Source organism: Sinocyclocheilus grahami, unplaced genomic scaffold, assembly GCF_001515645.1.
Source record: "Sinocyclocheilus grahami isolate Dianchi unplaced genomic scaffold, SAMN03320097.WGS_v1.1 scaffold790.1, whole genome shotgun sequence".
NCBI classification, from domain to species: domain Eukaryota; kingdom Metazoa; phylum Chordata; class Actinopteri; order Cypriniformes; family Cyprinidae; genus Sinocyclocheilus; species Sinocyclocheilus grahami.
The window spans coordinates 435,804-449,753 of NW_015505969.1; the positions used below are offsets into that span (position 1 = coordinate 435,804).

General features: G+C 35.0%; 1 protein-coding gene across 1 annotated transcript in view; it reads right to left on the bottom strand.

Moving 5' to 3' along the window:
• LOC107561733 (teneurin-4-like) overlaps positions 1-13,950 on the bottom strand; it is a 264,331-nt gene that overhangs the window by 25,520 nt on the left and 224,861 nt on the right. The window contains exons 24-25 of the mRNA XM_016246207.1: positions 8,953-9,125; positions 1,624-1,859 (exon numbers count right to left, since the gene is read on the bottom strand). Of these exons, the coding sequence (XP_016101693.1) occupies positions 1,624-1,859; positions 8,953-9,125 (409 nt within the window). The remainder of the gene's footprint in view (positions 1-1,623; positions 1,860-8,952; positions 9,126-13,950) is intronic.

Consider the following 13,950-nt stretch of genomic DNA (forward strand, 5'->3'; position numbering starts at 1 on the left):
TCTCTGGGCTAAACTCGGGGACTGGAGCCCTCACTGGGTTACACTTGGGGACAGGGACCCTCACTGGGCTACACTCGGGGACAGGAGCCCTCCCTGGGCTAAACTCGGGAAAAGGAGCCCTTCTATTTTTTTGAAAACCATGATACATTTTTTTTCAGGATTCTTTGATGAATAGAAAGTTCAAAATAACTGCAATTTGAAATAAAAATATTTTAATATAAATCTTTATTATCACTTTAGATCAAATTAATGCATCCTTGCTGAAAAAAAGGACAAAACGATTAAAAAAAATTATAATTACTGACCCCAAAAGTTTTAAATGGTAGTGTGTATATATGCACATATATCATCTTGCAAAAGCTGTGAGGTGGTCTCATTACTGGTTGCACAAGAATTATGAAGATATCAGGTGCTGTCTGAGGAAACCCTTTGGGTTTTAAAGATCATGAGAGAGTCAACCCTGACCTCAGCCCTCAGGGTCAGAGAGCTGCTCAATGATGGATAGACCACTGAGACACAGACACACACACACGCTGACCTTGGGAGGCAGCTACTTGACCAATATGGCCTGGCCAGACTCTATGGGGCAGCCATATTAAGAGTGATCTGTCTAAAAGACAGGTACAGCGTTTGACTATGAGACTGATGAGAAGAAGCAATAGAGATTATAATCAGGATGCAATTACTCCAAGTACAGGGGCCTTGATGCTCAGATGAGCTGCTATGTAGAGGTGTGACTGCAAGGTATAAAATGAACTCAGGATGAGCAGATGACAACGATGAGGTAACGCTAGGGTCTGTGCACAATTACCTGACTATGTGAGGTTCTGATGACAGGTAGGTTGTACAGTAAGTGTCACAAAACACAATGACAATTTCTATTTGATGAATAAAAATAAAAAACAAATGCAAAATGCAAAGATTAGGCAATATGAATAATGAATAATTAATCTTAGTTTTAAAAGTATTTCAACAAATTATTAGTCGATTATTGTTACTGATATTTATTATTTAATCATAAAATCATAAATGAATATTACAAAACAATATAAAATATGAACCACTTAAAGTCAATCAAACTTCACAGTACTTTCAAAGTACACCGACAACATAACTGCATAAATTTCAATTTCACTGTTTTTTTTTTCAGATTCAAGGTGTTTTCTATAGAATTCTTTCTGAATTTTGTGACATTAGATCATAATCAGAAACACAACTTACAAGATTAGATATATTTATTAATTAATTAATTTTTCTGTAAATTGCTTGGGATAAAAGCATTTTCCAAATGAATAAACAGTTTATCAACAGCATAAATAGTAGCTTTTGCATTGATTTCTGACAATTTGGCCTTGGATGTGCTGCTAGTGGGCCTCATAGCTCTCATAATTATTTCTTAAATGTGTCTAAAATACTTCCAAATGCTCTCTAGTAACACTTGAGCAAAAATGGCTATGTGGTCTTGATTTAAAAAAAAACTTCTTTGATTTTACCACCTTTTCCAATAACAGCACAGTACTGCCAGCTTTTTTAGAAATATTAGACTCTGAAATTCATGTAAGAGTACAAAATTCTAATAGTAGTATTATTAAATGTGAAAATAAAACTTGATGATGTTCTTACCCTGAGTCTGCGTCCATACACTGTGACCTGTCCTCGTGCCTGTTCTTTCCGTTGTCTCCATTCCACCAGGTTGAGTCCATTATCAATGGGCAGAGTGACATTTCTCTTGCTTATGGTTGGGTTGACTGTTCCTGACAGCAGGTGAGGCTCCGTGTGAAGAGACACTTCCATGCCATTGGCCAATACCAGACGCAAGGAGCCATCCAGACCAATGTAGTAACTGTTTTTGACTTGATCTACGATTTGAAGACAAAAAACTAGTCTCATGTATATTGCAAAAAACATTGTGGAATCATTACCCAACATTCTGTGTTAAAAAATAGTTCACATAAATGAAACATTTGTTATCATTTACTTACTTATTCAATGTAAGTATCAGTAAATGCGGACAGAATTTTAGACTATGACTACTATCCACCCTTTATTGGTTGCATGCTGTATTTCTCTCAAAATTGCAGCCAAATTTATGACACCACTCTTATTTGTTTAACAAGACCAGACAGACATTGAAACAAAGGGATGATTCAAAGCCTAGTTAGTCTTTGAGTTGCCCTCGGAAAACCGAAAGAGAGGCAGAAAGCTATCATAGCTGAAGGCGCCTGCCTGTGGCAACTGAGATGCAACTAAATCTGAAACTGTCTGTCTCTGTCCCCAGGTGGTCTGGCTAAGCGCTTTGAAGGGACAAGGAAGATATAGAAAAAGGGGGGTGAACCTGAGAGAAATAAAGACTGAAGACAGTGAATGGGAGGGAACAAAAGAGAGACAGTTAACAAGAACGACGTACCCAATGAGAAAATGTCAGTGAATGCTTTGATGACACTCTCATTACCAGTCAAAAGGAATTAATTACTAAGCAAAAGCAGTGCAGACAGCAGCCATATAAACAAGCTAGGACACTCTCATTACTTGTTAAAAATGAATTGAATAACATTTTGAAATAAACTACAGTGAAAGCTTGATTGACTGGTTTGTGATAGAAAACAGTCATTTTACAGCTAAACAGTTCACTTGGCAGCCATCTTGCTATTGCCATTGGGCAGCTAATTTCTACCTGCACCTACAGCACATCTACTTAATTAAGAATGACACAACATTTCAAGTGTTTGTTAAACTTACATGTCAAATCTGTCAAGTCTGTGTATATGTTAGAGTATAAAAATACACATATAAAAGTAATTGCGACAATTGTGATACTTCTCGTAAACCCAATTTTGTCACAATAGGATTTTATATCTCGTAATTGCAACCCCGATAGCACACGTAAATCATGAAGACGTCTATCTGATGTCTGCATTTACATCTACTAGACATATTTTTTAGAGTGTTTGCTCATCTGCAATACGTCAATATGACATTTCCTATCAGATGTCAAATAGACGTTTAGAAGATGTCTTTAAGATGTTTATGATTTAGAATGTATGTAAAATTGACATCTTAAATATGTCTATCAGATGCTTTTCAGATGAAGAACTGAGATCTTGCAGACATACGTGTGCTATCTAGGAACTTTGTTTCAGTTGCAACTTTTGTATTTCACAATGTGACTTAATATTTCATAATTACAAATGTATATCTCACTTATTTCTCTATTTCTCTAAATGTGACTATTTCTCATAAACAAATTTGTCACAATTTGACTATATCTCATAATTGTGACTAAGTCTCTAGCGGTTGCAACTTTATATCTTGCAATGTGACTTTATATCTTGCAATTGCAAATTTATATTTCAAAATATAAGTCCCATTATGACAAATAGTTTACATCTTATAATTGTTACTTTGTTTCTAGTAGCTGCAGCTTCATATCTTGCAATGCTACTTTATATTTTGTAACTACAAATTTATCTCACAATGAGACTTTATTTCTATTTTAAACTCAGATTTTTTTAGTCTGAAGCAGAAAGAGGCTTCCATAAAAATCTGAAATAATATGGCATCATAAATTTAGCGCCTTTTTTACAAATCACTCAACAAAAACCCTCACTGGCTGTTTTTAATTGAAAGGTGGGACTTCCATTCTTAAAGCCGTATTTTTCCATGAGTTGTCCATGTTGTCCTCTTTATACTGTTTTTGTAGATGAGTGAGTTGAGTTTAGCATGAACTGGATCATATCAATGTCAAATTCATAAACAGCTCGTGGTCAGCATGTAGATCGTTTTTATACCTTATTCAGGTAAATAATATTGGTGCGCTGAAAAAAACCTCAGACTGAATGACCTGGAAATCGAACACACACTCACACAACCTTGGAAAGTCAATAAACAGCACAAGGTCACCACCTCCAAGAAATGTATATCCAGATTGCGTGAGCGAAACTCTGTGTTGGAGCTAGAGCCAAACTGGTTTCCGTTTACAAAGCAGACAATAGTGAATTAATTAGCAGCAAAGCGTTTGGCAGGGCGCCCTCTTTCTCTCTCTCCAGCAGATGTCCAAGACAAGGTCGCATGTGTAGGTGACCATTAGTTAAATCTAGGATAAGAACGCCAACAGAACTTTACGTCCTCTACCTCTTCTCTCAGACGCAGTCTTCAGTAAACCAACTGAAGCCCAGGGGAGGAGGACAGCCCTTCAAATCAAACGCTCACAGGAGCGCCAAAAATCTTTACAGTTTCTGAGGAAATAGAGCAGGGCAAGGAGAGTTCAAAGCTATTTATTGGGAATCAATGGAGCGCTTGGTTAGGTGAAAACCAGGATATCGAAATGCCAAAGTATGCAAGGAAAATCACAAGTTAGGAAGGCGGCCCCTGACCCCTACCACACCCCTCTGTCTCGAGGGCTAAAGTGATTAAGATTTGGTTTTCTAAGACGGACAGGAAAAGCAGGAACTTGGTGAAAAGGGGAGGCTGGAACAAACAGAAGTAGTGGACAGAAAATCAATCTGGACTTCATGTCTTCATGAGTGGGCGGGCTTGCGATTTTAGAGAAAATACAAACACTCGTGCCTTTATTGATTTCACGAAGAAGAGGCTTGTTTGCTTCCCACAAACATATCAATTTTGCCTCACAGTTATTTTACTTTATCTACAGCTACTAAGTTTGTAGTGTATAAGAGAACAAAGGCAGTAATTACTTTTGTGCAACCTGTTCCTTTCTTTCCTTTATTTACTCACCCTCATGTCATTTCCAAACTTGTACAACTTTCTTAATGTGATATTTTGTTTAATATGATATTTGGAAGAATCTTCAACAACCGTTATATATATATATATATATATATATAGATAGATAGAGAGAGAGAGAGAGAGAGAGAGAGAGAGAGAGATTAGTTTTTAATCGATTAAAAAAAATTAACTAATTAATCGCATGATTTTCTGAACTTAATCGCGATTAATCCCACCTAACATTACACTTTTTTAAAATTGCTTTTATATTGCAATAATTTCACATTTAATCTTCAAATTAATGTAGAAACAACATAAATACAGTATATCTTTAATATTTGTTTAATGGCATCTTTTTTTTTTATGAGTGAAGGCCAGTATCACTGACACCAATACTACTGATGCCTCTATAAAAAAAATGTCCCCTAATATTTAACCATTGACTATAGCCATTCAACATTACAGTATAATTGAGAGCTATCAATTTAATATTTATTTCTAATTTAAGTGAACTTTAAACAATCTTCACATAAACCCATTATAACCAATGTCATATTTAGCTACCTGTGCCCTTCAGCAAGTAGGAAATATACAGAAATTGAATAAAGTTATCAAACACTACATTCTAAATTAAATATAGATGGATCCTTAAAGCTATAAAATTGATTGATTTCCTCTTTTTTTCTTTTGTTCTTTGATGAACAGACATCCCAGCAGCTGGTTAATAGGTTATTTTAGGTGCTGTTATGCATTTGTATTCCATTTATGCATAATTCATTATATTTAATATTTTTACTCACCATGGTGGAACACTAGACGCCCCACTGTATATATATATATATATATATATATATATGTGTGTGAAGAGTTCATTTGCAAAAACCGATAAATGCCACTTTAAAAAAATTTGCATTATTCTCCACATATAGCCAAAGGGTCATGAAACCCTCTGTTTCAGCACTGGTTAGTTCTCACCACAGTTTTTAAAAAATGCTAAAAAAGTGGGCGTGGTGCGGAGCGGAGCGGAGGAGGGGGAAGAGGGGAGACAGACAACACACACATAGCTTAGTGTTCTGACAGTTTCATTTCACTACCATCGAGTTAATTTTAGCGAATCAGCGCGCTGTATTCAGGTCAGGTGACAAGGCTACTTTCACACTGAAAAGACGTGCTAGCTGAGAAGAGTTTTGTCAAAGCTGACTAAAAGTGATCGATGATGGATAGTTTCGACAAACTTGATGAACCTGTGATATCTTCTTCAGGGTGAAAAATAAAAATAAAAGCTGAAACGTTTTCACGGAACCTGCAAAAGCAGCGCGTGTTGAACTGGTTGTGTTAGATGAGGGAGACAGTGTTGGGCTACTCCAGGACAGTTTTGAAATCCATTTCAGAGTTCTTAAAGGGTCATGAAACCCTCCGTTTCAGCACTGGTTAGTTCTCACCACAGTTTTTAAAAAATGCTAAAAAAGTGGGCGTGGTGCGCAGCGGAGCGGAGGAGGGGGAAGAGGGGAGACAGACAACACACACACAGTTTAGCGTTCTGACAGTTTCATTTCACTCCCATCGAGTTAAAACACAAATAAATGCACAGCCATTTTCACTCTGCATCGACCCCCCCCTACAATCCCTGCCGGTACGAGACTCGAACCCGCAACCTTTGGGTTTACGAGTCCGACTTTCTAACAATTAGGCCACAACTTCCCGAAAAATTTAGGCGCCTTTGTGCGTGCAATTGAAGAGCGTGCGCCGAGTAGCCTACTACCGTACCGTTTCCGCGCTCGCTTGAACTCGTTTGAAAAAAAAAATTTAATTAATAAAAATACTGAAAAAATGAATCGCCTGCATTAACACGCTAATTTTGACACCACTAATATATATATATATATATATATAATTTTTTTACATTTATTTATTTATTTTTTTTACAGCTTTTAAGTTTAAAAAGCTGCATTTATTTGAAAGAGATTTTTTATTCTTTATTTTAAAATAGACAATGCACATTAATTAACACGAGCACTCAAGTCCATCATGTAAATGTGCCATACAGGCTAATATTCATATGCAGACCCTGGCAGGTTGATGGTAAAAACCAAAGTCCACAAGAACATAAAACATAAGAAGAAAGAACAAACATTCCAACAAACATAGTCACAAACACAAAATACTTTAAATATAAAAACCAGAAGCAAGCAAGAAACCACTACTTCAAATTATGAAGACATGTTTGATTATCCAACAACCACCCTTTTATCAACTCAGAAAAAGAAGCAAAATATGTAATCTTTCTTAGTTCTATAGGTATAGTATTCCAGGTATGTGCTGCTATAGGAAAATGCTGACTGGCCAAAAGCACTTCTTCTATGTGATATTATACAGTCCCCTTTAGTAGTGGCTCAAGTAGAGGAATTAAAATTTTGTGTAATAAATTCATTATGTGGAAGGGCCGCTGCCCCCCCCCCCCCCAATAATGTTATACACAAGTAAAACATCTACAAATTTTATCATATTTTCCCAGTTTAAAAGACCATATTTTGTTAAGATTTTACAGTGATGATATAAATTAGACCTTGTATCCAATCTTTTCAAAGCCTGCTTATACAGTCTTTCTATTGGTTGTAAAGTAGTCACACCTGTCTGTGTCCAACTGGTGAGGCAGTAGTTCATATGTGAAAAAATCATAGCATTAACATATAACTTTGAAGCCTCAGTGGTTAAATAATTCCTAATATGTCTGACATTTGCCAGATTAAATTTAATTCTATTGCCAACTTTTCTCCGTTAACTTTTTTAACTTTCTGGATCTCTATTTGCAGACTTAAAAAAAACACACACAAATACAGTTTTACTAACATTACATATTATAACTTATAACACTACAGTCTTTACTGTAATTTTAGTGAATTGAATTGATCCTTGCTGAATAGTAAAATCATTATTCACTAATTCATTATTCACTAATAATCTTCCCCTCTACTAAGCTGTTGACTCATGTACAATTATGACTGAATCATTCGATTCAGTGTAAGCGAGCTTGAGAAACAGATTACTTTGACTCATGCACAAATCATACAGTCTGATTTGTGAACACGAACAAATGATTAATTAAAAAGAACAAGCTTAAAACTACAGTTCATACTTTAATCCAGTTCTTGAGTTCAATTCATTTACTTAAAGGTGGGGTAAGCAATTTCTGGTAGCCAATGTTGACATTTGAAATCACCAAAACATACACGCCCCTACCCTAAAAGGGTCTCGCCCCTATTTTGATAGCTCTGCCCCACACATACGTATGCAACCCAGGCAACGATTAGTTCTGTGAAACAAAGCAAAACCGATGTTACACCATGTCCACACCAGACGCGAGTGGCGCGGCACGACAAAATACTATAGAACTCATTATAATCAGTAATGCTGTCCACCATAGATATATATATACATATCTATGGTCTACACTGGATGCGACACAACAAATCCCCGACAGAAAACTGCATTTTATTCATGACGTATTGACACAAATTTCAAATGATTTTCAACGGTCGCTTTGTCGCGTCCAGTGTATTAGACAGACTTTAGCTGTTGCAGCGCAGACACGGTGTTACTCAACTATCGAAAAGAAACAAAGCAACCTCGGCGTCCGATCGCAGGCCTTCCGCTCCTTGAGTTCTCTCCAGCGCTGGAAAGCTGATCCGATATTTACACGAGTCCTACTTCTTGCCTTATTGCCTTAAGCCTTCTTTTGCTCCGCAGACATTTTCCTCTTTTGTTTTTTATCCACCATCTCTATCTTTCTGTCGCTCGGCTCGGCTAATGTCCGTCCTGTGCACTGAACGCTCTCTCCTCAACATCATGAGTAGACACGCCCCTTACTGCTGATTGGCTACAAGTTTGTTTTGCTAGTCGGCCCGAATCAGTTTTCTAAAGCGTTTTTGAAAAATCGCTTACCCCACCTTTAATGATTAATTTGCAGCAGTTCTTCAGTTAGCGGTCACTGAATGGATTCAGTTGCCTTGACATATAAAGTACAAGTCATATTAACTACTCTCATTATGATTTTTCTCATTTTTGGAGCTTACCATGGGTGGTCACATCATAAAGGTTTGGAATGACATAAATGATGGCAAAATTTCATTTTGTGAACTAACCCTTTAAATGTACTGCATTTATAATGTCTAGGCTAAGTGTTGTCCCCTAGGATGTGTTCAATAAGGACTTTGCAGATGTTCTTACCCTGCATGAGTGTGTAGAAGGTTCCTGAGGCCGAGAGGTTGGTGGTGACCATGATGTCCTCTTTGTTGGAGCCCTCTGTTTGCACCCACACAGTACTGTCCGAATCAGTGCGGTAACTGCTCACCCTGCCCGTGGGGTAGGTCACGTTTGTCAGTCGCCCATAGCTGTCATACCTGTGGAGATGGAGAGAACAGAGTGTGAAAAAAAAGATGGCTCGATTAGTCTTTAATGAGACCAAGTGTGGATTTCAATCAAATGCAGGTCTGGATAGTCAAAGTGAGTTGTACAAGCAAGAGAACGGCCAATGAAAAAATGCAACTGTGTCACAAAACCAAATATTTTGGATGATAATGGAGAGAGGTATAATGTCCTTTCTTGATTTTTGGAACTTTTTACCACTGTGGCAGACATCATTATTTTTCTACTTCGGTATGCTTACACAAGAAGCACAAAAATAACACTTCAACTTCAATTTTTGAAACAAAACTGACCTTATTTGTAAGAACTTCTTCTAAAGGCTCAATTTTCCCAACAGGCTTCTTGTATTTGAATGTGGCCCTCGTGGCTTGTGAAGTTGAGTGCTTAGACTTAAATGAAAATCATTATTTTCTAGCCCTTCTGACGTTCCAAACCTTCATGACTTTCTTTCTTCTGTGAAAAACAAAAGATGATATTTTGAGAAAGAACTGTTTGGCTCCCAATTTGTTCTACAAGAGTCTTCTTTTGTGTTCCACAGAAGAAAGAAAGTCAACGTTTGGAAAGACCTGAGGATGAGAAAATGACAGAAATGTCTTTCTTTTTTTGCATGAACTATCCCTTAAGAACACGGCTAGTTTGAGCTTCAACGCAGCTGTACAGCGTCAAATTCATTGGTCATTGGTAATCTGAAAATATAATGCAATATGACAATTTCACAGGGAGAAAGAACTGAGTAGTACTCTTGCAGACAGATCGCTCATCCAACTAAAAGTGACACCAGCAAGTGAAACCAAGAAACACTAAGATCTTCAACGCTAATATTGTACAAACAAATTTGATTTGCTGGAGATATTTTTATTTTCTATGACTTTCATACAATATCCTTGGGATTCAAATCTAAGATTTCCTTTTTACCACAAAGGTGCTTGGACCATCTAAACCACGTCCCAACTTTCACAGGCTCTACACGCTAAAGAAAAATCACTGTATATAGAGAACAAAATGTGTCTCCTCCATCTCATTTGTAGAAGTAATAAAGAGGTGAAAGCCAAAAGCTTGGTAATACAGTATGTTTCTTAGCAGCCTCTTTATTCCCCATCCAAAACTCTTCTCATCGTATCATTTTTGCTTTTCCTTTTTTACATGACGCAAAGAAAGGAGGTTGGAGGCTGGCAACTAAATAGAGGAGTGAATGACTGCAGTCGACCCACAACGGTTTTGTTCTGTTCTTTGGCAAGCGAACTAGATGATCCTGTTTTCTTCTTCTACTTTGTTCCTTTCCTCCCTATGTTTTTTACTAGCCAGCCTCCACGTGAGCACTCTCTCAGCAGGCCGAGTGTGGAGTAAGTGCAGACTGATTCATCTTGGTGACCAAACATCTCCATTTAGAGCAGCAGCCTATTGTAGTCATTGCAAACTGACCGCCTCAAAGCACCCTGGGATTGGAGTATTAGTCGAGATGTACTACTAAGAGATTTCTACTGTACTAATATTTTATGTTTTTTGAAAGAAGTCTCTTATGCTGCATGTATTTGATCAATTATACAGTAAAAACAGTAATATTGTGAAATATGGTTCCAAATGAAAATAATGTTTTCTATTTTCTAATATATTTTAAAATGTAATTTATTTCTGTGATGCAAAGCTGAATTTTCAGTATCATTACTCAAGTCTTCAGTGTCACACGATCTTTCGGAATCATTCTAATATGCTGATTTGGTCATCAAAAAACATTTCCTATTATTATCAATGTTGAAAACAGTTGTGCTGTTTAATATTTTTGTGTAAACCACGATACAATTTTTCAGGATTCTTTAATGATTAAAGTTCAAATTAGCAGCATTTATTTGAAATAGAAATCTCTTTTTTAACATTATACATACAACATTACTGTCACTTTTGATATGGAGTAATATGTAATAATAATAATTTTACATTTATATATAAAATTATTAAACTAAGAATGGCATTTTTGGTGAAAGTTCATTGATTATAATAAAGCTATTTAAAAATATTCCTAAAGGCCTCATTGTCTATTCACTGAAATTGATGGAAAAGAGCAACCAGTGCATTTTTCAATATTTCTCCTTTTGTGTTCTATATAGGACAATCATGCAGGTTTTTGAGGGTGAAAAAAATAGACAGAACGTAAGGTGAACAAATCCTTTAAGGTAGCTCTGACATGTATAACTGCAAATTCTGTTTAATTGAGTGGAAAAATGCACATGTTCCAGAATTAAAAAAATTGAATTGAAACTCATAGAAATATGAATTCAATATATTTAAAAATGGAACTTGTTTCACAGAACATTCTCTCAGTATACACAATAACATGTTTCCTCCAGAGCTGAATAGTTGGACATCGTAGCAGATGTCTTTGTAATGCTTGTGCTACTCGTCGTATAGTTTATGCACGAGTCCTGCTCGTTGTAACGTCCGCAGAAGAACACGCTTCACAGGGACTTAATGAATTCAGGTGGCAGAGATGATAAACCGCGCATGCCATACTTTGCAGTGTGCAAATAAATTGTTTAGGCTGCTCTGTTCTAGTGCAGGATAACAGAAAATAAAATATCTAATTACAACTTAAAAAAAAGAAAAAGAAAAACAATAAATAATAATAAAAATAAGGAAAAAACAACAATCAAGCTTTCTTTATCACAAAAGACGACCTCATGTTGCCTGAGGGAATGGACAGATCTAATTGCTAAGGAAGGAAAAAACAACAACAGAGCAACTATTCCTGATGTTAATTATTGTTTTTTTCTCTCTCACTAATTGCAATTATCGAGTAAATGTACTTTGCCTGCCATTTGCTCATTATCAAAGGGGGATTAAATAAATGATATGACAGCATGGGACTGAAACAAAGGAGGAAAAACTGAACTTTCTTGAACCCTTGAGGCAATGCCACTTACAGTTGGTTATCTACAACCATTTACTCTGCCTTATCAAATATGCAGGATTTGCACATTAAAATAAACAGTACACACAATAAATGTGTGTGAAGTAGTTTTAAATTAGTTTTGTCTACAGTCAAGGTCACATGAAAGTAATATGCTAATGAATATGCTACAGAAGCATTAACACAAACACATTTTCTCTTCTGTTATACAGACTGAGGGACAAAATAATTTTCTCTAGAAAAAGGTTTACATTTGAGTTAATCTGGAATCAGTTACAGGGGTGTAGGATGGATTTACTGTTTGGGTGGGACTACAGGCAAAACTAAAATTTTCATTTGTAATTGGAATAAAATAGAAAACTTACACAAATACTGTAGCTGTTGTCTTACATAAGCTAGTGGGAATTAGCGGGCGGGCCTGTGCCACCACTGACTACCTAGAGTTACATGCAGAACCAATTATAACTGACTGAAAACCAGAATTCAGCCTTATACACACACCATGGGTAAAAACACAAATGGAACTGAACAATGGCTGACACCGACCAATTTATATTCAGGCATACATAACATAAATATTTAACTTTTTTGTATTTTTATTCATATAATCAAAATAAATATTAAAGGTTAGATTCTGTAAATGTGAAAAGAAAATGAGCGCCTGAACTACGGAAGCAGGAACTCTAAAAACAACTCTGTCTGAGATACTCTTGAAACCAATTACCTTACAGCAGATGACTGAAGTCCAATAAACCACAGAGACCTCGTGAACTCTTGACTGTATCTACAGTAACATGACCCACAGCCAACCAAGACCTTTGCAATGTACGCTGAGCAAGAGTAAATTTAGCTTCCAATAGTCGAGTGAAGCAGCACTGTAAAGTACATAGTGATGAATGTAAAACTCTATATGCAGCCAAAAACTGATTTGTCTTTTTCAGATATAGCTTAAATAAGTATAAAAAGATTGTGATATTGTGGGCACTGAAAAGCATTTTACTTATACATATAATTTTAATAAAAAAAAAATATATATATATTAAATATTAAAGTCAAATAAAACAATTATATATCAAAACAACAATATTAATATAAATATTATTATTTAAGATTATGTAATATTATCAACATTCACACACATACACACACACACACACACACACACACACACACATATATATATATATATATATATATATATGTACATATGTACATAAATGTACACATGTATAATTAAAAAAAATCTAAATATGACTGTTAAATAATATAATATAATACATATAATATAATAATTATATTATATAGGGTATGTTCTCTAATATAACAATTTTAAGTCAAATACATAATTAAAAATAATGATTGATATATCATTTTAATAATATAACAAATCAATTGTAAGATTATATAAGCTTATCAACATTTACACACACACACATACACACACACACACACACACACACATATATATATATATATATATATATATATATATATATATATGTACATATGTACATAAATGTACACATGTATAATTAAAAAAAATCTAAATATGACTGTTAAATAATATAATATAATACATATAATATAATAATTATATTATATAGGGTATGTTCTCTAATATAACAATTTTAAGTCAAATACATAATTAAAAATAATGATTGATATATCATTTTAATAATATAACAAATCAATTGTAAGATTATATAAGCTTATCAACATTTACATCATATAAATGTTTGATTTTAAATGTATACATTTTATTTGTGTATTATATGTATTGTAATTACATTACAAGTTTAAACAACAAAATAATAATGTTAAATATAAACAATACATTATATATACTTCTATATAATAATATATACATTCTAATAATATATAATAATGTAAATAAA